This window comes from Gallinula chloropus (assembly GCF_964237585.1).
Source record: "Gallinula chloropus genome assembly, chromosome: 6".
Classification (NCBI taxonomy): Eukaryota; Metazoa; Chordata; class Aves; order Gruiformes; family Rallidae; genus Gallinula; species Gallinula chloropus.
In genome coordinates, this window is record NC_140091.1 from 31,827,313 (window position 1) to 31,846,094 (window position 18,782).

General features: G+C 41.6%; 1 protein-coding gene across 1 annotated transcript in view; it reads left to right on the plus strand.

Moving 5' to 3' along the window:
* Positions 1-6,517: 6,517 nt before the first annotated feature.
* Positions 6,518-18,782, plus strand: part of OLFM3 (olfactomedin 3) — a gene marked incomplete at both ends in the record, with an annotated part of 55,512 nt that continues 43,247 nt past the window's right edge. The window contains one exon of the mRNA XM_084266199.1: positions 6,518-6,586. Coding sequence (XP_084122325.1) covers positions 6,518-6,586 — 69 coding nt within the window. The remainder of the gene's footprint in view (positions 6,587-18,782) is intronic.

Genomic DNA, 18,782 nt, shown 5'->3' on the forward strand with positions numbered 1-18,782 from the left:
CCTAATCCCCAAGCCCTGACCCCTGTACCACTCAGACACGCAACTGCAGAAACATTAAACCTCTGCCTTAATGTTTTCAACACAGGCTCCTGAACTGCACTCTGCTGGTTTTGTGTTTTCCTTCTTTCAACACAGTTCTGTTCTAGGAAGGAAGTGGTCTAATTCCACAATTAATTCTTACCTGCTGTGACAGTGCCCCCTCAGGGTAAAGATGATTTTATTTTACATGAGCACACGGAAAGCTTCCACTGTGATTGACCTTAAAGACACTGACAAATTAATTACTTTGCTAGTCAATATGGCATGGCAGCTTAAAGAATTGAGCAGATATCCAGTCAGTTAACATGCATGCTGCCATCTGCTGAATATGACAGCAAGGGATTTGTACTACTCTGGAAAAAAAAAAACCAACAAAAAAACCCCAAACAAACAAACAAAAAAGCTGTGTAGAGCCTTCCAAGAAATAGATTGCCAAAGCCCTCACTCACAGCTTATTCCTCAAGTCAAATAAAAACTGTTTCGGGTTCTGCAAGAGAACTGGTAGTACCTCACATTTCTGTGATTCACAGGTTTCAAACAGAAAAGGAGACTATCTCCAATAAGTCATTAAAGCTTTGACTTTGAGCCCACTGCTTAACAGCTGGAGCTAGGGAATATTCAAAAAGATCATGAGATTTATGTGAACACTCATGCAGTGCAGATGTGAGCACGGGAGTTCAGAGTTTACATGCCTCACTATCAAGACTTGGTGTTACCCTGATTTAAAGGACTCTCCTCTGGCTTGAGATATAATGACAAAAATGGTCAGAGGTCAGCAGAGAGGAGGGAATGGGGTCTGGGGTTGGGGGTTTTTAATTATAAGAAAGCTTGATACTATTCTTACAAAAACCACAACTATCTGCTGAAAAAAATGTGGAGGTGTAACAAAACTATATATATATCTCTCTTTTTTTTATTTTCAGGCATCAAACTAGAAAACTGAGTGCTTGATACACTACTGCTCCTGTAAATAAAAACATACACCAAACTGGTCTAGAAGTGTGTGTCTGTATAAATTTATATACCTATATACACAGATTGGTCCAAAAATATATACTGATGGAAAACATAGCATCATTTTTTTCTCAGATACACCAAGGAATAAGATAGGTGGCTCCAAGTCCCCCATACAGCAGAAGAGGCAAGCCAGTTATGCAGATTACCACTGTTGACACTGATACAGGACCACAGGATAATTCAGGCTGAGAGAGACCTGAGAAGGACTCCAGTCCAAACCGCTGCTCAAAGCAGGGTCAGCTGTGAAGTCAGACAAGGTTACTTAAGAGTTTTGTTCAATCTGGTCTAGAAAACCTTGAAGGATACAGACTGTGCAACCTTGCTGGGCAACCTGTTCTCCTGTTTGACTCCAATAATGGTGAAAAATGTTTTCCTTCTCTTGAAATATGTGGTATTTATAGCTTCTATGCTTTCTAAATATTAGACAACAGTCAGCATAATTGACTTTTTCAGAGACACTATTTGTAAAGGAAGGATAGCCATCCAAGAGACTAACAAAAATACTGGAATGTAAACTGCAGTATGAGGGAAAACAGGTCTTCATAGCATAGTTTTATTATGATTATTTATCAGGGGTTATTTAATCCAGTTACAATGTGAAAATAGAAATTACACTGTACTGCATGGAATGCAGAATTTGCTAAGTCTAGCCAATGTAACTCTCAGTGAGCACACCTGTACTGCTTTGAGATTTGAATGAAGCCAGTTGGGAGGTCTCTTCACTCATGACAATTAGCATGTAACATGGATACTCTCCCCATGTATCAAAAGCAGCAGATACCATTTAATAATTGGCAAGAGACACAGCAACATACTTTACAGAAAGACTTACTTTAGAACCTAAAAAATGGCGTATGAAGTAAACCAAAATACCTTTTTAAAATACTTCTCTTCCTAACATTGTCTCCTAAAAAGCTCTCTCCCTACTTAAACTGATCTCAGTGAGAACACTGGCACACAGCTTTCACAGCCACGATCCTACATCAGTATTCAAAACCTAATCCTACAGAAGCACCAGGGAAATGCCAGTAAGCACCAGCTTAGACAATTACTTTTTTTCAGATTAGTTATATTCTAGCATCCAGCTAGAATTAAAGTATCAAATATGTGTCAGCTAACAAAAAACTGTAACAGAGCCTGAGTTTATGTCATCAGCTATAATAAGCATCCTTCTTGGCTATATGGGACAGGACTGGGAATACTGCAGTAGTACCATAAATAGCACCATGCTACTAGGTCCTTTTAAAAACTGAAACTGATTAAAAATCAAAGCAGTGAGCTACTGTATTACTGAGACACCTACCTCCTGAGCTCATTTGTCTTTGTGGCAAGTTCATATACAAACTTTTTGTTCTCTGTTCCAGCAAAAATTTCTGCACAGAAGACAGATGTGAGGATACTGAATAAACTGATTCATTGCAGGAAAAATATCAAGTATCAAGGTAACATCCACAACCCTAAACCAGAACAGATCAGAAAATCCATCAGACCTATAATTTATAATCCTGACATAATTTTTCTTAAGTGATTATGACAAAGACTGGTATTGCAATTGAACTTTTAGTATTGAATCCCTGTTACTATTTTTATTATATTGAGAGCCAGTCTGGTGAGATGCTGAGCCCCAGGAACTCTCCAATGATCAATGACTGAGGATACTCATGTCCTTTAAGTTCCCACAAACATCATGCTGTTACACAGGAATATTGCAAACAAATATAGTTTGCTTGCAAACTGATAGCCTGGTCTATACACATCCATGCTATGAGACACCAGCTAGTTTTGCTTGCACATAAAGGACTAGAGAATTGAAATTGCTATCAAAATAAATTCATATGTGTCATCATCCAGATCATATTGCTCTGTCTTGCAGCATATGTTTACAAAGTACATTATGTTCTAAATTAGAATAAATATTTAATATTAAAACATTGTACAGACTCCTAAGACTTAACTGGGGTATTAAATTTTTGATCGTCAGCTTCTTAGCCCATCTTTACCTGTGACTTGACAGGCTGAAAATTATGTCTTTTAAGAGGTAATGTTCCCTTTTAAATTATGCCAACTGAATATTTTACTGTATAAAAATTGTATTATTACTATTTATACTGAGTAATCATATCTTTATTTTTAAAATTTGTCAGCCAAAAGAAATTTCTGCTAAGCAACTGGCTAGATTTTATTATCTGCACTAGAATTCTGAAGACATATTTCAATCTTAGTTCTCCAAGTTTCACTTATTCTGTCTTTCAATTTTAAGGACGTCAAAGAGTTCATCAGGAATACATCTACTGTCATTGTGATCTTTTAAAAGAGAATCTTAATACTTAAATTGTATATATTTTATAAAAGTTAAACATAACCAAGAATACACTTAAAGGCCACTCTGATTGGATACAATATTGTACTTGTCAATAGTGGAAAGGAACATCTCAGAAAGGTTTTAAGCAGAGTTCCACTATCTTCTAGGAAAAGCACTTTTGGTGGATAAGCATTCTTCATATAAACTGTCACTTTCATAAAGGATGCCATTTCTACATTTCAAATTGATGGAACCTTAGATTATATGATTTCATTCCTATTTATACAGCAATTTATATTTAAATATAACTTATTTGTAAAGTTGAGAACTGGTCATCAACAAACTCTAGAAAAGATTTAGATACCTTCGAATCATAGAAGGAGTAAGTTTGGAAGGGACCTTTAGAGGTCATCTAGTCCAACTGCCCTGCCATAAGCAGGGACATCTTCACTACATCAGGTTGCTCAGAGCTCCATCAAACCTGACCTTAAGTATCTCTGGGCAACTTGTTCCAGTGATCCACTACCCTCACATAGAAGAACTTTTGCCTAATATCCAACCTAAATCTCCCCTTTTCTAGCTTAAAATCATTAACCCTATTGCTACATGAACAGTTCTTCCCCAGCCTTCTTATAAGCACCTTTCAGATATTGTAAGGCCACTGTAAGGTCGCCCCAGAACCTTCTCCAGCTGAACAAGCCCAGCTCTCTCAGCCTGTCTTCACAGGAGAGGTGCTCCAGCCCTTTAATGATTTTTGTGGCTCTCCTCTGGACTTGCCCTTCATGTCCATGCCCTCCTTGTGTTGAGGGCGCCAAAGCTGGACACAGGACTCCAGGTGTGATCTCACCAGAGCAGAGGAGAGGGGCAGAATCACCTCTCTCAACCTGCTGGCCACACTTTTCATACAGGCCAGGATGCCATTCTGGGCTTCATACCTGCCTTTTGGCTTTAGCATCTGTGTTCTTCTTTCATAAGAAATTGTTTTGTTTGAAAACAACATTCACTCTGTCCTTCTGAGAACCTCAGATTTTCAGTGCTTTAGTACTGTTGCTTATTATTGAACCCTTATTAATATATGCAACTGTCCCTTTTTATAATTTTTATTGTAATTTCATAGCAAATAGTCCTTTTATATCCTTTCTACGGGAAAAACATAATTGTAGTCGTCTCTTTCGGTATCTTTTAATATTTTCTTTGTAGTTGGAAATTCAATAGAGTCTGTATCAGAGGGGATTCTCTTTCCATTGTTGACCCTGGAATGTCAATGGAAGCTCATTCATAAATTCTGTAATTTCCATTTCTTGTCATAAGGAACCACATCTTCCAGCTCTACCTTCCACAATGATTACAGACTGTATCTCTGTAAAAGATACTGCTGATGGAAGTGGGCTTCTCTAAGTCATCTAACCATAAGTTTTGATTCATTCACAATAGAAAGCCTGGTTATTTTCATTCTAGAAGACACTCAGAACTCAAGAATACAATAAAACACTGCAGGAAAATTTAGTATTTTTTCCCTTTGGGAACATTACCCTAAGGATATGCAACCTTTTCAGACAGCACGTGGGCAGCACAGTTTCTACTCCACTGTCTTTCGGCAGTGGTCTTAACTCGAAGACACCAATCTTGCAGACTTGGAGAGAGTAAGCTAGAAAACCATGCCCTGTCCCTACTCATTCTAATAGGCAACTGAAACACCTTCCCAAGCTTAGATTTTTGGGGGGTTGTCCATTTTTTTTACACTGATATTTTGCTTCTTTAAGGGTATGTTTATCCGGTTTTCTTTAAGATTACACAGCACCTCAAAACAACAAAATGCTGCTGGAAAAGTACATAATGTAGACCCCAGGCATTATGTCTAATTGGGATAAAAAAACCCAACTGTAAAGCTAAAACATTAATCCATAATAATCTTAGTCATAATCTTGTAAAGGTACCCTGGCCTTATGTCATGAGTGGGAATCTTGCGAGGGAAAATAACGGAAGCTTTAACACACCCTGCCCATGCTAACAGGAGGGCACTGTTTGTTGTGTCACTCATCTTTGGGCCACACTCAGCTGTGCTCAGTGTCCAACCCTGAGGAAACCAACCCACATCCCAGCCTTCTCCTTCATCTCTAGCTGCGGAACAGTGGCCATGAGCTGCTGCATAGGCATACCGGAGCCCAGCCAGAGCCTTTGCTGACAAACCCTCTGACTATGACCCTGCAGGTCGAAGCAGAGAACAGGAAACTCCCGATTGCATGGTGCACCTTATCAGCCAACGACCTCCACCAACCGTCACCTGCACAGGCCTCCCCACCACAGCTAAGGGATGCTGCAGCCCCTTGCTGGCCTGCGCTCCGGCTGGAAAGCTGGGCACTCCCCTCATCAGGGCTCAGCCAAGCCCTGACCTAGCTGTCTGCGCAGGGGAGTGAGAGAGAGGGTGGGATCCCCCAGACGAAACCCCTCTCCTCCGACGGCACCCGCGGCTGCCCACCACAGCCCGCCCTCGCCCCTTTCCGCCAGCCGGTCCCCTCAGGAGAGCCGCCCCCAGCCGCCTGCGAGCAACGGGAGAGCGGCGCCCGGCCGCCCTTCGCGGGGGACGGGACCTCCGCCAGCCGCCGCCGGGGCAATCCCGCGAAGTTTGGGTGAAGGGACGGAGCGCCGCCCGCGAGACCGGGCACTGCGCGCCTGAGCAGCCGGGGCCGCGCCTCAGCCCAGCCCAGCCCAGCCCAGCCCAGGCCGCCACCGCAGCCCCGGCCGCCACCGCAGCCCCGGCCGCTCCCCGCTAACGGTCCGCGGCTCCCGCACACACAGGCGGTGATGTCACATCCGCCGCCCGCTCCCCCGCGCCCGTCCAGCCGCACTCGCGCCGCCGTCTCCCGGGCCCAAACTTTTTGCGGTGGGCTGGCCGGGGGCGGAGGGGAGGGGCGGGGGTGGGACGGGGCAGCGGAGCTGCTCCGGCAGCGCGGGAGCGCCGTCCTCGCCCGCCCTCCCCGCGCCGAGGCTGCCCGCGGAATGAGCGTCCCCCGGGCGGCTGCTGCTGCTGCTGCCGCTGCCGCCTCCACTCGGGCTCCGGCGGGCGGGCAGGAAGCGCGGCTGCCGGCGCGGTCGCTGCAGCGGGAGCGGAGTGAATGACCGACAGGAGCGGCGCGGAGAGGCAGCCCCGGGATCAGGATGCGGGCGCCCGCCAACATCCTCAACCTCCTGCTGCTGTCCTTGCTGGCCGGCCTCGATCCCTCCAAGGTAGGAGCCGGGCGGCGGGTTCACCCGGCCCCCAGCGGCGGAGCGAGCAGGCTGCGCCGGTCCGCGCACGGGCGAATGCGGTAGCGGCCGATGCGGCTCTGCCGGGGCGGAGGGAGGGATGGCCGCGGGGAGAGGCGGGTGCGTGTCCTTGGCCGTCCGATGGGCCAGGCGGGAGAGTTCGTGGCGGAGACGCCTTTCCCCGGTCCCGGGATTAGGGGCTTCGCGGTGCGAGGCGTGGAAGCGCGGGTGCGAGCGGCCGGGGCGGCTGCGGGCGCGCCGCAGCGGGGCCCGCCGCGCTGGCCCGCAGAGCCCGCACGACCCCCGGCACCACCCCCCGCACAAGTTCCGCTGGGTGCGTATAAAAGAGGTGGGCAGCGGGAGCCCGGGACGGCTCTGGGGGCAGCGCGGCAGCGGGCTTGGCGGCTGCTGTCCGGCTCAAAGGCACAGCGATTCATCCCGCTCAAGGCAAAGGGTATTTATAGTGCTTGGTGACTGCAGCAGTCCTGGGGAAGCAGCTAGGCGCTGGAAGCGGGATGGGCAGCCTCCGGCTGGCAGTAGATGTGCTCAGAGCGGAGCCGGAGGCACCCCGTGAATTCAGCGCTACAGCCGCGCTCCGGGCTGCGCCGGAGTTTCGGTGTTTTCGGACGTGTTCAGGTCGCCAAGAAGAGCGCATCTGATACCGAGATGATGCCGTGAATCAACGGCGATGCTCTAGCCGCGCAGCCTGGCTTGCGAAGGCGGGTTTGGATTAAACCCTTGTAAAGGCAGAATTGCACTTGGAGCGATGGTGACCGAACCCCCCAGGCCTGCAGGTGTCTGTAGTGCTGCATCGCGTAGAACCCCCCTGGTCGGGGGGGCTGTGACAGGCAGGCTGCTGACTGCCCGCATGGTAAAGAACTAAGGCGAGAGGAATCATCCTGGCAGCGCATGGCAGCCCGTTACCAGCAGCGGTCCCTACCGCGCTGCCTGTGGGTGAATGGCATTTTAGTGATACCATTCGGGTACCAGACAGCCAGGCGAGGCAACGTGTGGCTCTTCTGGCAGGTTTGTTTCCTTCAAAACAAAGGAATTAATCCCATAAACTAACCATATACAAACGTGTGCTGAATTTCCAACAACAAGGGAGCAATGATCCCCTTCAGGCACACGAAGACAGAACTTCAAAAGCAATTCGGTGGTACCCTGAGTTGTGGCTACGGTATTCCGACTGCTTCTGAATCAGTAAGATAGAGTCACAAGGTAAAGAAGCAGGAGGTGGTACAGGATTAATAACATTAGCTGAATAATGAACTGTGTCACTGTTATTGAATAGGAACTCTTTGAAAGTCTTCACTAGTGCTGTGTCTGGCAAGGTGCAGGAGTCCCACATCAGTGTGGACAGCAGCACATGGTCACATTGTAATTACAGGTTTCCACACACTCCTCTTTCTTTATTTTTCTGTCTTCTGATACACTTAGTGAGATCTATCAAAGTTAGAGACTTAAATAGACTGTAGGAAAGCAGAAAAAGCAAAATTTCTCTTGCTGTCTACCCATGGAAGACTAAACCCACTAATGAAGCAAACAAGGTTCAGAAGTAGTCTTTTAGGTGTCAGAGAGATGCCCCAAAATAACAGTGGGGAGAAATGCTCCACCTTATGTGTCTGTCACCATCCAACAGCGAAAAGCAGGACGAGCAACTAAAATGAAATGGCATAAATTAACTTTTGAAACTTTGCTTCCAGCCCTTTTTGCTGTGGCATATTGTGCAGAGGGCATAAAAATGGCCTTTTATTCATCACTCTCTGTGACATTTTCAGGGATATTAAAATGTTCATAGCAGGCTCTTTTAACTTTGTGAAGGGGTCATGAGCCAGGAACCTCAAAAGTCCTTAAGATTATGTAAAAATAAGAGTCCTTAATCAAGGTCTGGTGTTTATCAGAGCTACATTGGGGTTCTAGAAATTAAAACATCAGATCAAATGGTTGCTCAGGTCCTTGGCTAAGATGCTACACCATGTTAAGCACGTAAAAATGGTATGTGGCAAATAATCATTTAGCTTTGTTAACTATGACCAATAGATTTCCTATTTCTGTGAAAAATTATACACATAAATTTTTTACAGATTTTTTAGCAAGTAAGTGGAAGCTGGGATTGAAATCTCACTGTAGAAATGGAAGTAGCACTTAGTTATTTATCTTGCTTTATGCGAAATTGAAGTGGAATAATAATTTTCTGCCCTGCAGGTTAGGAAGCAAATATATCATATGAAATTAATTGTAGGAAACAAGAGGATATTCAAGTCTTTCTTTTCCAAGGAGAATTGTGCATTATGCTCACGACTAGCCAGACAACTTTTTACATGCCCTTGACACTTAGAAACCATTGAGGTTATGAAAACAAATCACATCAGGCATTTCAAAGTACACACAGTCCATTCCTCTTCATGTTCTACACAATTAACATTCAAGTAATGATTTATTTTACTGATAAAATACTTTAAAATAATGTCTGGGGAAAAAAGCTTTGATTTCCTACCAGGCCATCACTGACTCCAGCTGTCCACAGGCATTCTTACTATGGCAGGGCTTTTATGCTAAATTCACTAGGTAAATTTACTGATTACAAAGTGTTTAAGTATCGCCATCTTATGGTAAAATAGATAACCAAAATATATATATAATTTATTCTTAAATGTCTGGAACATTAAGATTTTATTTTGACCATAGTCATTTATTGCCCATGCTTTTCTATTTTACTTATTTTCTGTTAAACATGATATAGACTATTGACCAGCTCTGGAAATTCTTTAACAAATGGAAGACTGTTCACTACTGATCAATTTTTAACACTCAGAGTTAATCACAGAGTATGATTTTTAAGAGACTGATTGAATGGGATATCTGTTCATTTGATTCTTTCTTTTCCGCTCTGTATTTACATAGAAAATAAAAGAAAATAGAATTATTCATGATAATATATCTCAGTAAAGGTTGTTTAGCAGGTGATGAATATCTAGCAGGGTTGCTAGATATTCATCAGGAAGCCAGCTATAGGGAAAGGATTTGGAATATAAAATCTTTCCTTTCTCCTACACTTAAGTGCAGTATCTTGACAGAAGGAACTATTAAATATTAGGAAATTTCTAAGAGTTACTGCTAGATGGCATCTCTGTGCTGCTTTTCTACAAGCACGGAGTTTTCCGTAATGACCTTCGTAGTATATAAAGTGGACTTCTTCTATAAGGGTTACTTTTGCTGGCCATCATTTGATTATCACAGTAGTACAACCAAGTAAGTGTTTTAGAGTGATGTAATGCTGCTCCACATCAAGAGCAGGCTCAATGACTTTCAAAGCCTGGATGGCGTTTTTCAAGTTTAATTTTGATCTGAAAAACACATTTATTTTTCAATGCAGACAGTGAACATTGTGCCCTTAACTTCTGCAAGCATTAAACATGTTTAGTTTCAGTTATTTAAATTTTACCAGAGCTGTTTCAGAAGAAGACTGACTTGTATAAGCCCAACCAGAAGCCAACCATCATATCATTAAGGACAGTTACTGAAAGGAACTTTTACCTCTGTTCACATTAACATTAAAAATAAAAGCAAATTTGAAACCAGTCATCTACTTTTGAATGCTTACTTAAACTCTGCATTTTGATCTTTGGAATGCTTGCATTTCTAGATTTCAAAAATCTAGATTTCACACATAGTCAGACTACACAATTAGGCACTAAAATCTTCCCTTTTCCCAGATCTCAAGAACTTGTCACTAGGAAGTGTGCTGCTTTAATGCTGCTTTACAATACAAATTAATTCCTCCCTATTGTGAGATTTAATAACAAGAATACTATGTACAAAAAAAGGTTTCCACAACACACTATTTTGGTTGGAAATTACTCATAGTAGTACAATACACTGCAAAATTACATGGAAATCTCATTAGCTACAAGGATATTAATTTACCCTGTTTCCTACAGTATTAATAGTTAGTCAGTATGAAAACCATAGATAATTATTTAGCCTGTGTGGTTTAAGAATGCTCTAAACCGTTAATTGATGAACATGGTCAACTCTTACTTGGTGTCTACTCTCTCATTTCTGAGCAACACGATTCACAGCCATTGAAGAACATCCTATTGCTATCAATATATCCTGGGCCCTCTCCCAGGTGTCATTCCAGTTATGGAACTTCAATCAATGGGTAAAGACTAAAGGCTGTTGTTGTTAACACTACTGTGCTTCCTGCAATCATCAATACAATGCTTTCTAACCTTTCAGTCCTGGAAAGAAAAAGATGCTTCATTCACACTCAGTGACACACATCCACATCACAGAAAGGTATTCACTACATCATTTAAGTACCATATCCAAAGGCATTAGGAGAAACTATGCAAAAACAGGAGTAATATCTGCATGACTGTTAACTCTTCTGGTGCTATCAGACATCAAGAGGTCTTTAAGGGCTTTTTAAAACTGTTCATGCTATGTGAAGAGACCTTTTTTCCCCTCTAAGTAAAATAAGATTCCTCTGTTGTTCACTACTAACGTGACTGCTGTTTCTTTGAATACACTCATGGACTAATTATATACATCATATTTAATATATTAAAAAGAAAATCTGCCCCCTTCAGTATTTTTTACTTACTTTTGTTTTTCTGGGAGGAAATTATCTTAATGCATTCACAGGGAGATCTCTTAAGAATGCTCAAAGTACACAGCATCAATCTTCATGTACTTCATCCGTGAGTTAATGATGTTTTTGTTGAGTTTACTAAAGAAAAAAAAAAGGCAATAAATATCTTCACCATTCCTTTATTCAGTCAACTGGGAAATTTTCCTAACACTAGATGGAAATTCATTTTCTAGAGGACACAATTTTTCTTTCCTCAGTAGTAAGTTATCTTTACTACCAGTTCAGAAAGTTGATTCATAGATTCACAGAACTGTAGGGGCTGTGAGGGACCTCCAGAGGCAGAGTCCAACTCTCCTGCCAAAGCAGGTTCTTCAGGACAGGTTTGCTACTGGAACATACTCAGTATTCACCCAAAAGGACCGTGCCTTACATCTGAGATGTATGACCGTAAGTGAAACAGAAGTGTAAAGGTGACTGTTTTGTAGTGACAGCTGCACAGAATTCTTACTTTAGATAAGGACAGATAATTGCATCTTCAATTCTTATGGCACAGATAACAATGGCACATTGTTATCTCCCTATCCGAAGGACACACATCCACCACTGATGGCCACTTGATACTTGTCACTAGCTGAAATAAAGGAGATTCCCTCATTTCAAGATGCAGGAATCAAACATTGATAGTTCAGTGAAGGGAGCGTTTGTGTCTGTTCATGAATTAAAGGATTGCTACTACAGTGTTTGGGTGGGTGAAGCCCAAGCAAAGACAAACAGATTATTTCTTCATGTGCACAGCACAGTGTCAGGAAATACAGCTTGAAAAAAAAGGAGACTGAACTTGGACATAACATTGTATGTCCCAGTATTACTTCCAAGAATCAGTGACACTTCACTGCAGCATGGACAGCAAGCTTCAGATTTTTTCATTACTGACTGAATGTTCATTCAAAGGCAACTGAACTTCTACCAGCAGCATCATTTATCAGAACATCTGAAACTATCTCAAAAACATTACTATTTGTATTGTGATTGTTCTATTCCTGTCATTAAAGGGGTTTTGAAGCCTAGAGTTTTCTTTGGAATTTCAGAATTTATGATTCCATCTGAAAGAGACACCAAAACACCCAAATGAAATATAACAAGGCCCCTGTATGGATTAACTGATCCCCATTCATAGGACCATCTCACTAGGAACAGTACTAAAATATTTTTTAATACCTAGGGAAGTAACCTATGAATCAGACAAAGAAAGGTAGGGCCATATGTCTAGCTAGCTCTGTGTTAACTAAACCAGAATGATCTCTGGTCTTCATCTTTACTGGCCAGCTTCTATAAATAGTTTCTTAACAATTTTCTTTTCTGACAATAAGACTGATGCCTGTCAATGAACTAAACACACCACAGAATGTGCATGCTCAGGGAAGGGAACACAGCACAAAGTGTTGGTTAACACTGAGGAGGTAACTGTATTAATGGATGCAAAGTGTGCACGATAATTTGCTTACTTGAAGTTTTCTCAGAGAACTGTGCCCTCCTAAATTATAATATGCCTTGCACCTACTTTACTCAGAGTTAGTTTATTGAAAGCCTTTTGGAAATGCCTTATTCAGAGAAAAGGTTCCTGCAAAGCAAATGTAAGCCTGAACATGACTTATGTCACCTCAACTTAGGCTAGCCAAGGAATTATTTCAAAGTACACGTTGCAAAGTATGTTCAGAATTGTGGTTGCTTGCTTCAAGGTGAAATTACATCTCCTATGGGATCAGCATCACTCAACAGATTATTGTCTTTAGAGTTAGCCTTTCTAATAAACTCAGTGATTTACTTTTTAAATCAGTAGCTATTTTTCAGCTACACAAAACGCCTTGTTCAAGGTGTCAGTTACAACATTATATTCATTTTATTCAGCTTGGACATAATTTCTATTCTGACTACTGATTTATCCTGAACAGCAGCTACTTAACATACTTTCAGGAATGAATTTATTAAGCAGAGTGAAGGACTGTGCAGACTTCCCCCCACTATCAGTCTCAGTGCATTCCCAGGTTCTATTATTTTTTGTATTTACATTTTTTGGCACAGGATACAATACCTTTTCCCACTTGCACTACAAGTAAATCCATTGCAATAAACGCATTTACAACCTGTAAATAATTTGTTATTCTTCTCAGTGTGTCACCTTTCTAAATAACTGTCTTCTAGTACTACTCCCCTCCCAGTGCTGAAACACAGTTTTCAGCAGCTCAGTCTCCACTGCTTATTCTGCTTGCTTCTTTTTGAGATATTCTGAGAGAAACTCGTTGGATTTTTTGAGAAACACACATTACACCACAGAGGGAGAAGGACTCCTGGCCCCCACGCCGATCCACCTGGTTCACAGGGAGCCGTGTGTGCTGACCTGCAGCCGCAGTCAGTCCTGTTTGAATACACGCTGAAAGCAGCTGGAGATGGGGCAGCTGCCACTGACCTGTTTTCCATCCTCTCTGAATACGTGCACAATTATCAGAACATCACAAACATATGTTTTAGCTGTCTCCCATGAGGATTACCTTTTATTACAAGTAAAGAATGTGGTCTCCTACATTTCTGGCTTTTCAAAGCCTCAAGTTTTCCTCCGACTCTTCAACCTAAGGGCTGATTATACTTCCACCTCTGCCTGACAAATAACAGGCAGGAATTTACTGACTCCCAGACAGCTCCTTGGTCCCACACACCAATTTTGCAAGTGCTCTTGCTTTTCTTTCTCTCTGTGATTAAAATGTTGATATGAAAGTTACATGGACATGCCTGTTTAATAAACTCAATGGTATGTATGTTAGTAACACCTGCAATTAAACCAGCTATGCAGAATTGCAGGTGAAAGGCACAGGAGTGATCTGGAAGCTATATCCATAGTAAGTCACAACAAGAAAACAGCATTTTTTCTGTTTTACCAAAGTCCCTCCTGGCCCTGAAAACTACACTGAAACCAGAAGCAAAGATGTAAGAGAAGCTCCTCTAAGGTAGGAAGGCAGATAATAGTGACATTGGCTACATCTTTTCCCCTCTATTGAATTTCCACATAAAACTTCTGGAGTTCCACATGCTTTGCATCTACATTTTGCAGTACTGCACAGGGCATCCAAAAATCTGACACTTATGGCTGTCACAAGATTAAGTAGCTGATTCACATTCTAATCTTTTTTAATAGGAAGCTTATAAAAATAATTTGTAATGACCTCTGCTGTACTAGTCCTGCAGACACTGCTAAAATAAATACTTCCACATTAGCAGATGGTATAGCAATACATCTCTACTTTATTTACCTTCCATACTCCCTGCTGTGGTCAGCAGTCTATGTAGCACAATTCAAGGAGTTCAAATTCTTCTATGGTCGTCATTGTCTTTTGCTGATCATTCTTTGCCCTCTGGACTTGCTTTCTCATAAAACTATGTACATATTCTGCTAAAGTTCAAGTCAGTGAATGTGAGTATCTTCACTGGAGTGACAGAGTAAAGTTAGCCTATCCAAAGTTCCAGCCACTGACCTTCCATTTACATCTGGTGCCCTCCTGGCTGTAAACATTGCTGCTGTTCTCCTCTAGAGTGAATGCTGCTATTGTGGCGCCCTGAGATCTTTAGAGTTTCTTTCAATGGAAACAGCTTTTAAATGTTTCTCAGCACCACAGCTGGAACATTCATTCAGGTTTCTCTGACAAAATATTTTTATTTGCAAGCCATTTATTTTGGTTAGTGCTGGTCCAACACATCTGAATCAGAAGTACTAGAAATTACAAAACACAAAGACCCCCACTACAAAATTTTTATCGTAAGCTCTTCACAGTTTCAGAAAATGTATTTTTAAAATTAATTTCATAATTCAGAAAAAATAAAACCAGGTATATAGTAATTTATGCTCTCCATAATTATTTTCCTACATCTAACTTTTGCTGAAATGTTAAGAATTTATTATTAATTGTGAGACCGCAAGTTGCTGTTTTGGAGAGACAAGAGGCTTTTTACAGAGAAACACTCATGAAAGACAATCATCACAGGTGGTTAGAGAAGCTAACTAGTAGCCTATAGGTTGTGATTCTTTGTAAGATTGTGATTTTATTGTCAAAAAATCCAATGACAAAAATGCTGACACTTTCTCTGGAAAAGGCTAGATGTTTACTTAAGGAAAATATGATTTCTGTCTCATTTTACATTATTCACTCTATAGCAGCAATCAATCTCTTTCATAATCTCTGTTTTCCAGGGACAAGTTATCTTCGCTATTTCTTTATAATTTCCAGTATTTATTTCCTGCTTATTCATGAAGCATGTTTAATTCACTATAAATTGTTTGTATTTTTTTGTATTTATCATGGAATCACAGACTGGTTTGGGTTGGAAGGAACCTTAAAGACCATCTAGTCCCAACCCCCCGATGCCTCCACCAGCCCAGGTTGCCCAAAGCCCCATTCAACCTGGCCCTGAGCACAGCCAAGGAGTGGGCATCCACATCTTCTCTTGGCAACCTGTGCCAGTGCCTCACCACCCTAACAGTGACAAGTTTCTTCCTAAAATGTAATCTAAATCCGCCTCTTTCAGTTTAAACTCATTACCCCTTGTCCTATCGCTGCATCCCTGACAAAGAGTCCCTCTACAGGGGACTTCCCTGTAGGCCCCCTTTAGGTACCTGAAGAAGTACCTCTAGATACTGGTGTTTGAAGATATAACTTATATTTTAAATATTCATTTCTTATAAAATTATTTATATTGGGGGGTTGAAGATTAGGGGCTAATGACAGAGGAACTGGCTGGTTTATTTTGGCTTTATGACTTTCCTAAAAATTCAACCTGGAGCAGTGAGAAGTCCAGTATGGGACTCATTTTCTGCAGCAGTGCAGCAGGCTCCATTGTGGCCACTGTGTGAGCTTTGGTGTGAAACGTGGCTGGACAATAAATCACATGCACAATAGCAGCAATATTGTGTCCTTTGTTTCAAGCAGCAAAGTACAACTCTAGCCTGAAAGCATCTATGCTTGTTGTCCTCTTTCTCAACGAAAAAGAGGATGCATTTTAAGTAAATTTTGAATGGAAATACTGACTGACTGAGTGTTCTCAGAATGTCCCATTTATTTAGACCATGGTGGTGATCTTTTTTAAATACTAAGCACCCCCTTCTCTAAGGTGGTCTTTCTCACCTTAAGGACTCAAGAATGAAAATCTGTATTGGCTGAAACTTGCAATGATCATTATGAAGTATTTCATTAAGCAATAACTTTGCTTTTGTGAGTGCCACCAGGAACTAGATTGGGGAATTTTGGAGAGGGCAGGGAAATACAATGCCTTATCCCCAAATGCCTGTATTTATACTATGGTCAGTGGTAGCTTTCCCTCAGTTCCTCCTCCTACTCTGAGCTATCCCCTCCAGAGAGCAACACACGAGGAAGAACACAAACTCATCTGCTCTTCCAACTCCTTCATCCGTGTCTGTGTGTACAGGCAGATCTATTCCTCTACTTGTCAGACTACACAATGAAATCATCTCTGATGGATATGATGCACAAGGAGAGGAAAGGTATGTGTTGGTTTAATTTGTGTTCCCTCTGGCCTGAATAAGAAGCGAAGAAATGCTCTTCTTCCTTTGGAGATTTCAAAACACTCTACAAAGATAGGGACATGGCTTCTCTGATGTCTCTGTTAAGGCCAAGAAGCCACCAGGCAATACTGAGAGCATTGAATTCTAAATTTGTTGAGAAAATGAAAGAAAATGGATTTTGATGCAATACTGGCAGTACCTGTAGCATTCAAATGTGCCCAGTTCCAGATTTGTCAAGTGAGAAGGCTACACTAATGGCTAAGGTTCACTGCTGTTGTTCATACAGAAGAAAAATTTACCCAGATGCTGCTGGCATCCACATTACATTTGCTGGCGCCTGTCAGGAATAGAATAAATTGCTTTAGCTTACAGCTCTCCCATTTAGAAATGCCACAGAAATTAAATAAGGCTGGTTAGGTCATTGAGTCCATTTCTGTACAGGGGACACGACCGCTTCAGTTTTCTCATACGGTTCCACAAATCACTTTCCAAACAGATAGCACCAGAGATAGTAGTTACTGAAAACAATTTCTGATAAGCCCTAACCACCTCCTTCTTCTGATAAATAGAAACAAGGTTGCAACGTTTTTCTCCTTTGGGATTTTTCCTGAATAAAATGCAACTAGGTATTTTCTAACACTTCCCCTTCTCATTAGTATTCCTGGACATATGCTATTTGAATTTTGTGATTGTAATACCCACTAACACTTAAGAATGACTGATGTTATCATTTCACTTTCTAATTACTCTGGACCCCTACATCCAGAAACTAATCTCATAGGCAAATTTTTTTCAAGTTAAAATGTCACTCTTCTATCCATTGTCACAAACTTCAGTTGCAGTTCTACAGCCTCATTGTGTCAGCCAGCAGCAGCTTCCCAAACATTTGCAGTTTTTAAGGAAGTAAACTAGTAAATGTGCTGTCTTTATTTTCTAATTTTTCTGCTTCCTGTGTGAAAAATATGCCATTATTAGCCAATTTCATGTCAAAGTCTTTTCTTCTTCCTCCAAAAATCTAGTTGTTACTCCATATCCACATGCTCCTTGTTTGCAACCTTTGAATGCTTTCTGACTAGCCATGTTCCTTACAGATCCCCTCAACTGCTAGGCATTTGCTTTTGCCTGGATGGCATCTTTTATCAGTAACCTTTTTTAATATTTTTCAGTTTTGAAAGATTCTTAAGACTTTTACTAAAATTTTTACAGAGTCTTCCAGTCCCCTACATATCATTTCATATGCTGAGTTTTGTTATTCCTGTTTTTGTTTTTAATAATAATTGAAGCTGAATCCTCTGAGCTACCAGTAAGTGCATTTCAAGTCAAATGCACTGCTAATCTAAGGAAAACATCCCAAGATTACAAGAATTCACATGAGTATGGTTCATGTACCATATATGTCTGATTTTACTTAAAAGTCCATAACAGACACATCTAGTAACTTGTTCATTGGACTGGAAAGACTTTCAGCTATCCTTCCAAGGGCATACATCCAAATTCTGGAACAGTTACTCCAATTAGTATCAGTTTAACTAAAATGCTTCATGACAGGCATTGGGGGTAGGGAAAAAAAACACAAGGGGGAAAAAAAAAACAAACAAAACACACCACTGCCTAAAGGTACCCTTTTTTATATATTGGTTATTTTGGGGAGGCTGTTTTTTAACACAGGTCTGCTCAACTAAAGCATTGACTGTAGCAGGAAGAATGAATGATCAGCATATCTACCATCATCAATTTAAATACAAGCTTAAGAAAGATCTTAAATAGTCTACTTGGTTACTTCAAACTTAAAAAATATCCAGTCAGACAATTCCCATTTGGCAGTCAGGCCTATTGCTCCAGAGTCTCTGCTTTTCCTGCTAAACTCATTCTTGAATTCAGAGCATTTTAAAATTGGCAACATCCTGTTAGAGACATCTTTATGCTACGCAGGGCACATCCTCCCCATTCCCAGTCAATAAGGCTTTGCACTTCTGTTCCCATTAGGAGCAGTGTGCTCAGACCTGCAG